Here is a 12,965-nt window from a genome sequence, read left to right as displayed (position 1 = left end):
TTGTTCTTCTTCTGGTGGCTCTCGTGACGTCATTGCGTCCTGCGTGATACATTATTGCTCATCTACTACTGCGAATGTGATCTCCCAAAACAACACTTGTTTCGGGAAATCCCGAACAGTCACTACCACTCTATAAATAAACACGCCCACCACTACTAAGTTCTTTCTAGAAACCTCTATACATTTCTTACATCATTCTCAAATTAAAACAGGATGATCAAGTTGTTCAATGTTTACGTTCGTTCAGTTTGAAAATTTAACCATTTGATACTTGATAGAGTATACATTGGCAATGATTGAGACCATACAATGCATCAACAAGAAACTTTTACTTTTGTGGGAAATGTATTTGAAAAATGTAAATGTATGTAGCGGTTATAAGTGGTTATTGAACGTGTACGTGTGGGGCATGTTTTGGGACCAACTTTGCACATGGTAACTTTGTACACTGTCGAGGCTTACATTGATTGTATCAGCATTACACCTGTACATGTACATAGGCCAACCCAGTGCATTACGTGTGCATGAGCATGGACACACGATCACAGAGAAAGTGTACACGCAATACGACAACGAGCAATGTAATCGGGGTATAATAGCGTTACGACCGGACGTGGGCTGTTGCCAGAACCTTACGTCATCTCATTCTGGTACTAGCTACCAATGAGAGAGTCTCTCGGAATCTGACGTCATCATGTCACCCGCCGTGTCGTCACATTCATTGATAAAAAAAAAAAACGGTACCGTGACTCGCGACGCAGTTTGTGTGTGGGTTGGAAATCTTCAGTGAGACTTCAAGGATTCTAACAAGTTGACTCAAGTCGTTAAGTCATCTTCGTGTTTAATCGGTGAAGGGGATTCGTGCTGTGGTCTACATTAAAAGTGGCGGAGGGATTTACAAACGCGCTTATCTGGACGATTTGAACAGCTATTCTTAAAACAAAAAATTAGTGGCCAGAATAATGGCTGACTTGACGAGTGTGACACTGGGGCAATGGGAACTGTGGGACGGGCCCCAGTACCATCGTATTTTTCTTGGAGTCTGTGTGTCCGTCACTCTGTTGATGTGTGTTAGTCTTTATTATTATCTTGTTAAAGTTGCTGATCGATGTACGTGTACAACTCGTCTGGACGGAAAGACTGTTATCATCACTGGTAAGATGTTTATTCGGATTTATAACGTTGCATAATTAAACAACAACAATAACAACAAAACAGGCAAGAAATCAGTGGACTGCAGCCGATTTCACGAAACGCTAGGATTAATCCTAGTAGCTCGTCCTAACTTAGGATTAATCTTAAGGTCTGCATGCTACAGTGCAAGGCTGGGACTCGTCCTAAGTCCTAAGATTGATCTTAAGTTAGGAATAGTTTGGTGAAATCGACGGCTGGTCATTATTTGTCTGCGGTTATTTCTTGATGCAACATAAAAGGTTTAAAAAATTGTCAGTTCCAACTTGTAAAAATTCCGAAACAATTTTACATAATAAGCTAAACAGACTGTTGATGATGACGACGATGACATTTTATGATATTAATTATTATATTCGATGTTCATATCAAATCATGAAATTTCAATTGGCGTTAGCTGTATTTATTTTTTACTGAACACTTGCTAAATACTCAACAAAAATTGTCAGCATAAAAACTTACTTGGTAACGAGTAATGGAGAGCTGTTGATGGTAGTATAAATCATTGTAAGAAACGGCTCCCTCTTTCTCTATGCTCTGATGAAGTGATGTAGTTTTTGAGAAAGAGGTTATTTCTTACTCAAATGTCATAAGACTTCAGGGGCAGGTGCTGACGCCTTTCTCATGCATCTGATGAAAGAAAGCACACACATTATTTGTGCAACAAGGGTGTTTTTATTTCAATAATGTTCTCTTGCATCTTCAAAGACCAACTGAGTCAAAATTTCCACAGATTTGTTTATTTTTATGCATATATGTTAGGAAAGTTGGGAAAATATATGTTGTTTACAGTGCATTTAAGAAACAATGTGATTCAAACATGGTTCAATCAAACATCAGTGACAGCATTTTGAAAACAATAATATATCTGAATGAAGAGCCGAGGCAGATTGACCGAATTAAGAACTCATTAAACATTCGATTCCGGGGCGAGACGACAATCGACCATAAGTTTTCCGAAATGCAGAGGTGGGTGCTCCGGATGGGCACGGCGGTTCGCAACCGAGAAACGCGCCTAAACACCCGATGACTCACCAGCCGTGATATTGACCATTTTACAAACCGCGGAATAACATTTTGTGTGCTAATTGGGGCCATTGTTGGAGTTTAATTTACTGCTCGTTAACTCGTTAACTACTTGATTTAGTGTGGTTTTGGGGATTGGGGATAAACTATGGCGGGTGGAAGACTGACAGTTATGGTGGGAAGTTTGGAGTCTAATAATAGTTTGTGTTGTCCTATGGTTTACCAAAGAGCAAGGGTTTAACCAAGTAGTTACCTCTATGGTTGAACTTGGTTTTACTTCTGGTCTCTACCGTTGTTTGTTTGAAGTCTCCACCAATAAATGTTCTTGTCAATCCGTACCGCATACTTTTTCTCATCCCCTAAGCTGGCCAGAAGCGTCAGACCAGAAAAAAGCTCAATTGAATTGTTTTAGGAACAGACTTGGCACCATCTCTTCATCTTCTTAATCCAGCCTCTTCTTATCTATGATGGTATACGTCCCTCTGTTTGCAAAGATATCCCTGCGTTCTTCCGTCTTGTACTGAGTGGCAGAAATTATTCCTTCTTCCCGATTGATGCGACTTGGTGTCCAATCCCCACACTAAGTTAGAACTCAGTCCACAAGTTGTGTCGGCAATACTGTTGTACTTCAAACGGTGTTGTTGTTCAACAAATGTTTCGCTGCGGCTTCGCTTCATCGCAACATTTACAAACAATCGACGACTTGTTGTGCTTGTAATGTACCGGAATGACCCTCGACAAATTATTCTATCGCTCAAAACAAAATAGCATGTCAAAGAAGTATTAGCCCAATAAAGTAAGCAAACAATTTAAAACCACACTGACGACAACTTTGTTTCATAGCGATGATAAATTGTTCCAACCGAGGCGAGGAGCTGTGCTCCAGCCGAGGCGAAGAGCTGTGACATTTTGATTGTTTTTAAAATCCGTTTTTTTTTTTCACCGGCCGCAAAAAAAAGCAACCCTAAACGAGGAGTAAACACTACCCGGAAATGTTGAGTTTTCCCCGGTCTACAATCACCGCCTCGCCTGGTGGCAACCAACGACGGTGACCACAGCTACGGCTTCAAAGCTTCAAGTCAACCGGAAATGAACAGATCGTTATTACAAACCGTATTTTACACAACTCATTTGGCAAGGACTGATGCAGGCATTGTTTTCTTACAGCTTGGTTGCGTTGTAATAATACTGTTTATGGATTTGATTAAAAGGGTCTGATGACCACAAAGGTTGCACTGTTCCTAAAAACGGTGACTGGGTTTACAGACTACTAATGATTTAGGGGCGGGTCATCTGTAAAATGAGCGAAGGTGGTAGGGCTACAAAGTGGGAAATGGATAACAGAAACGGGTGAAATCATATCTGAGTTTAGTAATAAATATTTCCGAGATAATTTATATAGCGCATTGTGCAGGAGCCCTCTATTTGAAATACAATACATCAAATAATAAAATATTATAAAGCAACTTGTTACAAAAACATAGATTCTAACAAATAAGTCTGTCCCTTGGAATCGAAAGAAAGTCAGCAGAGAAATGTATCAGAATGGATTGAAGGACAGATTCATCAATTTTTTTTTTTTTTGGCGCACGGGGAATTTTTAAGGAGTATGATGAATGACAATAATGCATTTACCGGCCGGACCACACCACTTGTTTTATCCCTTTTGTGTCAATCGTGTAGTTTTTATTAGACCATAGCCTTGCAAGTCGGGATAAACGCTACCGTCGTAGCATACGCGGGCAGCAAACAAGCGAAAGTTAATTTGCGTTCGTGAGGAAATTTCTACGGCCACATTTATCGTCAACTGAATAGAAGAGTACATACTTTGCTGTACTTTTTGCAAAGCATGGCATCAATACACTTTAAACACTCATAATATCAGTTATCGCATGTTTTTGACACTTGTGATAAAAGATCAAGTGGGAGGGTTAAAACAATAATTATTAATACGCCAAAAGGTCAATGATGTGTCTTGTATTAAAGGCACGGGGGTCGATTTCACAAAGGTAGTCCTATCTTAGGACTAGTCCTAAGCAATGCTAAGAGATAAGACTGGTCCTAAGTTAGGACCAGTAACTCATCCTAACTTAGGACTAATCCTATCTAGTCTCAGCATTGCCTAGGACTAGTCCTAAGTTAGGACTAACTTTGTGAAATCCACCCCGGACACATTATGTTGGTAACTGTGAGCAAAAAAACGTAATTGGTAACAAGCAATAGAGAGCTGTTGATAGTTTAAAACGTTGTGAGAAACGGCTCCCTTTGAGGAAATGTAGTTTTTGAGAGAGAGAGAGAGAGAGAGAGAGAGAGAGAGAGAGAGAGAGAGAGAGAGAGAGAGAGAGAGAGAGAGAGAGAGAGAGAGAGAGAGAGAGAGAGAGAGAGAGAGAGAGGAGAGAGAGAGACGAGAGAGAGAGAGAGAGAGAGAGAGAGAGAGAGAGAGAGAGAGAGAGAGAGAGAGAGAGAGAGAGAGGAGAGAGAGAGAGAGAGAGAGAGAGAGGTAATTTCGCACTCAAATATTAAAATACTTCATGTCTGAAGCCTTTTTATTTAAGCATCTAAAATCACACAAATTTGTGCAACAAGTTTTTTCTTTCATTTTTCTATTGCAACTTCGATGACCAATTGAGTCAAAATTTTCACAGATTTGTTATGTTATGCATATGTTGGGGGATGCCACAAGTAAGAATAATGCTCTATTATTTCCCATTTACCAAAAATGCGTCTAGAGCCTTTAACCGCGAGCTTGTAATTTCAACAGACACATGTACCGAGACCGTATTCACTTCATCTCACTGCAAATATTATGAGGGCGCGATGGGAAAGTTTATCTCTAAACATGACTGGTGCAACAATGGAATTATAAAATAAAAAACACTATCTTGAATAATATTTTGGTGATAAGTACGTGTGAGATGTTGAGTTTTTGTTTTTGCTGTTGACCGAGACACCCCTGTGCGGGGAAAAAAGACCGAGCGTCTCGATCGATGGTAATGTTTTGATGCCGTCAACTCGCCCTTGGCCTCGGCCGACTCAGCTATGGTAGGACTTCCCCAAAACGTGATGTTTGGAAGTTTTTGCTGAAGCTTCCACAACTGGTTAAATCGATGTCCCGTTGCGAGCATAGTATATCTTGTGATATCATTATTCAGGGAGGCCGACTTCGTCAGAATATTTGCCCCCAGGTAAAACTTTTTTTCTAATCGTGTGAGCTCGCTGATCATGAAAACAAAGAAGAGAAAAAATGAACTTAGCTTCGAGGTCGTTCAATTCAATTCAATTCAATAGAAAATTAATTTCTACATTTTGCACGGGAGGCATCATCCTAAAAAGCAGAGGCTTGTGATGGATGTGTCCGTTACAACAATACAAAACAAAACAGTATAAAAACAACACTAAATTGTATAGAATAAAGAAGTAATCAAACTTTCAGAAATGCTTTTGATAGGCCATTCAGCTCTTAATCGGTAGCCATTCTGGTGATTTATACGCATGTATTTTGTTAAACCATAAAAGGTTTCAAAATCCAACCTTTTTACCGGGTAATTATTCCAGATCTCCAAAGGAACTCAGTTGTGCCAAACAAACAGGAATAGGCCTAGTCATAACCTGCTTTAAGTGTTTTTTTGCTTCTCATAAATAAAATTTTCCACCCCATTTGAAACGATTTAACTTTAAATAACAACCTTGCTAAAAGACTGAATATTTGACCGGCGTTCAAACGAGCACGTGTTTTCTGAACTTCAGTCGAAAAAGCGCGCGAAGAACCGTTAAGATTACGATTGGCGTTTACATGTTCTCCACTGCGTCAAGTTTGGCTGCTGCAACAAATCTTACTGCAGCTGCAACAAATCTTGCTGCAGCAGTGTGCAGAACTGTTAATCTTTACTTTAGCCAGTAGTCTGCCATCATGTCGTTGTTCTCACTCTGCTCGTTTCCGTTCCTCAAGTGATTCTTGGGTGACACATCGAGCAAGGACCACGACAAATCCAGTCTGTCCCCTTGTGTGGACGAGATACATGTGAACATTTCAACAGGACTGGCAATAGACTATTATTGAGTACGGTGTGAGATCAGAAGTGTGGCAACACAGGGTAAGAAGAGAGAGGGTTGTCAAACATATTGAGGTTTGGTAGTGCCCAAAGTACAACCCCAACCAAATTCGAATATAAAAAATATAAAAAATGAAATCGAATATGTCTAAGAACATCCTGTCTGTGGTTTGTGGCCGTTTCATTACCGCTTTTTCCATCCTGCGGTAATTTTTCTTAGAACGCCAACTTCATTCACTCTTTCACGCCTGGCGCCTGCACCTTATAGCCCATGGGATTTATACTTCCCGTTGTGACACTGTAGTCGGAAAGGTTTTCCTTCTTGCTGTTGGCAAAACCCACTCTCTGGGACTACCCTGGACCCGTTAATCCTCCAGAGGCAAGACTCCAAAAGTAAGGATTACTGGATTTATTAGAATAACAGAACGTGAAACGTGATCCTAAGCTGCTTGGATGGCGTTTTTTTTTTTAGTTCTTCACAAGGGTACAAACTAGGACACAATGTTGTGCCATGATTGAGGATGTGTCCGGATTCTGCCAGAAAGATGAAATCGAAGTACAAGCACTCACAATCACACACTCATTCGTGTTAACAGTCACTGTTAAGTAAGATTTTGTTATGTTGGTGTAATGTTAATCTGCTGATGTTGTCTTGCAGCGCAAACAAAATTGTCCACTCAACTGGTGAAGTACTTCTGACTGGTATGATGAAAGCTTGCCATCTTGTGGTGGGAAATTTGTCAATTATGAATGTTACTTCACGTGTGAAAGAGTGACAACCTTTTGATTAATCAAAAGCTTTGAACAATATTCGAATTGTTAACGAAAATGACCATGTGCATGTTCGGCTAGTGGCGCGAGAAACGGGTGCCAACCAACAAACATCACACAGTTTCTCACAAAAGTCTTCCTAACAAAGTCCGTATTTACTGGTGTACCAGTTAACTGATTGGGGTTCTTTAAAACTATTTATATAACTTAGGCCTACTCAACAGATTACTTCTTCTTTTGACTAGAGCAAGAATGATTATGCAAGCCTGTATGATTTGTTTTTGAAAGGGCAAGGGCACCAGGGCATGTTCTCCTTTGTAAAGGGCACCCTGTGAGGAAATAGTAAATTTCTTTGAAGGGCGTCAAGGCAGTGACAATGGGTCATGGAGGCAATCGCCTTCGCTGCCTCCGTGAAGTTCCGGGCTTGCATACATGATACTTCCTATTCCATGCTTATAGAAAGTGAGCGAACTCGCGGAGCGTCCAACCCCGGCAATTAGGAACATTCGGCCCCGTGAGAACTCGCCGCGTCTCCGCTAAATTGTCGTCCCAACAATAGCATTACAACGAGCGACTCTGTAACAAACTGTGACAAACACAATTTATCCTCAATAAAAATACCGATCGAATTTCGTGTTTTTAATCCGAAACACTTAAATCCCCCAATTTAGAAAGCAGTTCTTCCATAAATTGTTCCATTCTGCCTCTAATGTTCATAACTGGAGGGGGTCATATTATTTTCCCCCTCTATTATGCAGCCATGTCTGTGGTTAAAAACATGTTGTTCTTTTCTTACAAGTTTCAGCCCACTGAAATAATATTGTTCTGTTCTGGATTCTTGTTGGGCCGGATCGTTTATTTAGCGTACCTTTGGGGATAAACGTGTACTTTTCTGAACTCGAGGAAAGTGCGTGAGGGCCCCGGGCAAAAGGGAAAGCTACACCTCGGCGCATATTTCTAGTAAGAAATCAATCTCACAGAGTTAGCCTTGGAGGAAAATGAAGACTTGTGTGTGTCAGAAAGTTTATTCTCACTGGTGAGGTACTACTGACTGAAAGTGACGATGAAAGTTTGCCATATTGTTGTGGGGAAATTGGTCAATTATGAACGCTGCTTTTTGTCAACAGAAGTGCCAGAATTTCGTTGTTCGCGATTGAAAGAGTTATAGCCTTGTTTGTGGTTAGTCCGAAAGCTTTGACAAATATTTGAGATTGAAATACACGTTATCATGACTTGGGCATCGTCAACACAATGACACGGAGCTATAGAAAACGCCACAACTCTCAAGTGCCAAGAAACGTTTTCCGTTTGTTATTAGCAAAATATTGTACACTATAACGCCGTATTTGGGGTGTTTGGCGGTCTGTTTGTCTATTTGTAACTTGATTTTGGGGCATCACATAATTATTTTCCTCGACTAACAATTTACACAAGCATCTCATGCAAAAACATTTATTTGTATACTGATGTAACCTTTCGCAGTGGAAAAACAAATGTCCCCAACGACTACACTGCTCCTGTTCTCTGTCAACGTATGGCAATAATTGAACTGTTATGCCAGATTTCGGATTTACATGATATCATGTCAATTATGTATTTATTTTGTGTCTGTGTTTCTTACAGGTGCAAACACCGGTATCGGAAAAGAAACAGCCTTAGCACTAGCTCAACGTGGTGCGAGGGTTATCCTTGCTTGCCGTTCCGAATCCAGAGGGCTGGCAGCAGAGAGAGACATCCGGGAGAAGACAGGAAACAGCGGGGTGCAGTTTATGCGTCTGGACTTGTCGAGTCAAGAATCGGTGAAAGAGTTTGCTCAGGAGTTCTGTAATGCAGAGGAGAGGCTTGATATTCTCATCAACAACGCAGGTAAATATTTTTGTGTAGCGTTTGTTAAGTGTGCAATGCCCTTCTCGATTGTGTATAGATTGTGGAAATCATTGTGTTTCATCATCATCTCATCATCATCATCATCATCATCATCATCATTTGGCATAGACTTGCGTCCGTGGCCGCCTCGTCCTCAGATTGTAATGGGGGCGCACTCTTGGAGTCGCCGCCATCATCCACCTGGTGTCTTTCAATCGCTGCTCTTCTCAGCTCTCCTACGTTTCTTCCACTCCACTTTGTGACGTTGTCTATCCAGCGCAACTTGAGGCGGCCTCTGCCTCGAATTGTACCTGTAGGCAGGACCTGTCTCATCACATGAGCGCACCATTTCGCTTTCCGCCTTATACCTCGTCACTCCACCGTCCACCGATCAGTTCAGCCAGTTTTTCATTTGTGATGAAGTCCGGCCACTCAGGGTTCGCCAAATCGTTCTGCCAACTACATTGTCTAGTTATTTTTAGCAATTATTTGTTTCAATAATTAAATTTTGATTTTAAGTATTTCAATACGCGATGGCTTCACCATGAAGCAACTAAAGCAGTTTCATCTCCTTATGACTAGCGAGTCTCGAGTGCATGTCTACAAGGGTATGCAAGAATAATTATTTGGTAATAATAACAATTATTGTTTCCAGATTTGCAAATAACTTTACAACAAGATAACCATGGTAGAAACTTCCCTTGAACTGTGTGTTGCCTGTCCTGATATGTGTTTGAGAAAGGATTTTGAGACAGGTGAATAATTGTGAAAACTCATTGGTTTTACTCATGTTCTCGCAACGATTTTTTAAGTATAGTTTTTATCCATCATTTTTTAGGCGTGATAAACGACGGCAGTGCTAGGACCGCGGAGGGATACGAACTCAGCTTTGGCGTGAACCACCTCGGCCACTTCCTCCTCACAAACCTCCTCCTAGAGAAGCTGAAAAGTAGTTCCCCTAGCCGCGTCATCAACGTCTCCTCTGATGCCTACCAGCTAGGTCGACTTGACTTCGAAGAAGGAATTCATGGGAACATCGGGAGGGTCAAATCCTACGCCAGGAGCAAACTTGCTAATTTGTTGTTTACGCATGAGTTGTCTAAGATTGTTGAAGGGAAGGACGTCTCGGCATTCGCTTTACATCCTGGTAAGTACTTTAAACTAAATAAGTTGACATTATCACAATTTTTTTTTTTAACAACGCCCATTATTCGGCAATAGTATTTGTTTAACAGACGATTGTTTTATTTGTTATTCCTGCTGACAGCAACTGACCTTTTTACGAAATTTGTGGCAAAATTTGAAAAATCGGCAAGGAGTAAGTTCAGCATTTTTATGAAATTTTTGTCAAAATTTCAAACATTGGCAGGGCGTAACTTTAATATTATTTTTTATTGTCGGTCCAACCTCGAAAATAAAACACAAGGAACAAGTCAAGCTTTTTTTCTCAATTTTTGGCAAACATTTGCAAAAACGGCAAGAAGTAAGTAAGTCCAGCATTTATATGAAAATGTTTGTAAACATTAAAAAAATTGCCAAGGCCTAAGTCCAGCATTTTAACGAAATTTTGGTTAAAATTAAAAACAAAATTCGGCAACAAGTAAGTCCAGCATTTCTATAAAATTTGTGTCACAATTTAAAGAATAGGCAAGGAGTAAGTAACCATTTTGTTTAGATTTATGTTGGGATAAAAACTTGAACATTGTACATGGGTTATCAAATTTTAGATTTTATTTTGGGGTAAAAACTTGAACAGTTTACAGGGGGTATCAAATTTGTGTCAAAAATCGGCAAGGCATTTTTTATAAAACTCGGGTCATAATTTAAAAAAATTGGCAAGGGGTAAGTTTGGTATTTTTTTAAGTATTGGTCATAGTTTAAAAACATGGCGAGGGGTTTTTCATCATCTTTTTTTTTGTTTGGGTCAAATATCGGCAATGGCGAATCGTCTTGCATTTTTATCAAACAAAAAACTTGTCAAAACTATAAAAAATATATATATATATAAATTTCAGATCAAAATTTTAAAATCGGCAAAGTGAAAGTTTAACAAATTTATCAATTTTTGTGTGAGTAAAAAAAAGGGAAAACCAGAAGTCCAGGATCTTTTTTTAATTGAAGTAAAAACAATTAAAAACACAAGGGTGTAAAATACAACATTTTAATAAAATATATTAAAAAATTGAAAAAAAATCCAAAAGAATGAAATTATCAGTAGTTGTCATTACAGAACAAAATATTTACCAAATTTTGGGTCGAAATTTGAGTTACTGTTTGGGATTTAGGTATACTATAATAGTTAGGGTTAGGAATGGAAGAACTTAAACACTTGACAATAAATCATCCCAAATGTACTTAAAATAAATGACTGAACGAGAGCAAATGAATAATCAAAACAACCTCATAACAGAAAACGATTTAAGTACGTTTGTGCATCCCGCCATGTCTTTGTGGGCCGCGCCATCTTGGAATACTATTTACATCGGCAAAATTTAGAAAACGGTAACCAAACTAAGCGCATAAATTGGCAGATTCTGAAGACATTAACTTCTCAAACTCATGTCTAATGAACATCAAGCTTAGATAATAAACTTAAACAACTTAAGAAATAGAAATATATAATACAAAAAGGGGGAATTTACCTGTAAGAATGAAGACAATCGAAGTGCATGTTATAGAGCTGTCTTCATAGGAATTATGGGAGCACCCGAAAACCCGACGTTGAGGGCGCTCGGTTTACAAAAGTATAAGTTAAAGGAAGTAACTAAAGTTGATTACCAAAAAAATAAGGGTGTGTGTTTTTATGATAAGGGTTAGGTGTTAGTGTTAGTACGAGGTTTAGTTTATTGATAGGGTTATGTGTAATTGAGGCATAGTTTGGTTCGTCAGTTACAATTGCTACCGAATCGTAACTAAATTGCCCCACAACTAGTGTGGGTTTTTTACAAACATGTTTGTTTTTATTATACGTCAAAAATAATTTGATTGAACATGTTGCCTTTGTACTATCTCTGTTTCTTAGAAGAAACTACCATTGTTCCAAACATTTTTTGGGCTTTCACTTATTTCTGATTGTGTACTCCTTTGTTTGACTTAATTTTCCAATTTATTCTCTCCTTCCGAAGGTTCCATTGACACAGACATCAAGCGCAACTGGGCCTGGTGGCTGCGCAGCCTCGCACCAATCATCTCATTCCTGTTCTTGAAGACGTCAACAGAGGGCGCCCAAACAACCATCCACTGCGCAGTGGCCGATGGTCTGCAGAAGCATTCGGGCAAGTACTTCAAAGGGTGCCGAGTGCAGAAAGTGGCGCCAATCGCAAGGGATGATAAGTTGGCCAAGAAACTATGGAGAGTGAGCCTTGAGATGACGGGACTTACAAACTCGTGAAATTATAAGAACATTGAACACTTTCACTTCATAATGTAGATATTGTATAGATAATTCCCCCACCGGGGTCACACTCTGCAAAGCCGATGTCATAGGAGACTTGACTCAAGTCCCATTCCCGTGCTATCGCCAGAAAACCATTGTTTTGTGATGCTGGACACCCTCCACCTGTTCTTGGGACCACAATTTACCGCTACATTTTGATTTTGCTTAGGGACCCCTCTCGCACGAGTACGGGACTTGAATCAAGTCTAGTGTCATAGGGGAATTCTGTCCCCTGGAGATTCTGTCCTCCATAAATATGATAAATTAACATGAGCTAAAAGAAGATGACTAAAAAAGAGGACGCTAACAAAAAATGTATGTGCACAGTTCGCCAAGTTGTTGGAGGGGGATCTCCATGTGTCAGAATCTTCAATGTACCTGGGGTGGATTTCACAAAGAGTTAGGACTAGTCTTATCTCGAGTTAGGACCAGTTACTCGTCCTAACTTAGGACTATCAATGCAATTTGTATATCTCCTAGGAGTAGTCCTAAGTTAGGACTAGTCCTAACTCTTTGTGAAATCGATCCCTGTACCTGTAATTGTGATCGCACAAGTAAATGTCTGCAAAGTTTTAAGGAAATCAGTGCAGTTTTGTCAACATTCCGATGTTGTACCTTATCTT

General features: G+C 39.7%; 1 protein-coding gene across 1 annotated transcript; it reads left to right on the top strand.

Annotated features, from left to right (window-relative positions):
- The first annotated feature begins 781 nt into the window (after positions 1–781).
- LOC139938918 (retinol dehydrogenase 11-like) lies at positions 782–12,913 on the top strand. The gene is made up of 4 exons (XM_071934591.1): positions 782–1,155; positions 8,664–8,906; positions 9,745–10,053; positions 12,032–12,913. The coding sequence occupies exons 1-4, from the start codon at positions 963–965 to the stop codon at positions 12,295–12,297; spliced, it is 1,011 nt and encodes a 336-aa protein (XP_071790692.1). The 5' UTR covers positions 782–962; the 3' UTR covers positions 12,298–12,913.
- Positions 12,914–12,965: the final 52 nt, after the last annotated feature.

The sequence above is a fragment of the Asterias amurensis genome, chromosome 6, assembly GCF_032118995.1.
Source record: "Asterias amurensis chromosome 6, ASM3211899v1".
Lineage (NCBI taxonomy): Eukaryota > Metazoa > Echinodermata > Asteroidea > Forcipulatida > Asteriidae > Asterias > Asterias amurensis.
This window is presented reverse-complemented; position numbering and strand designations above follow the sequence as displayed.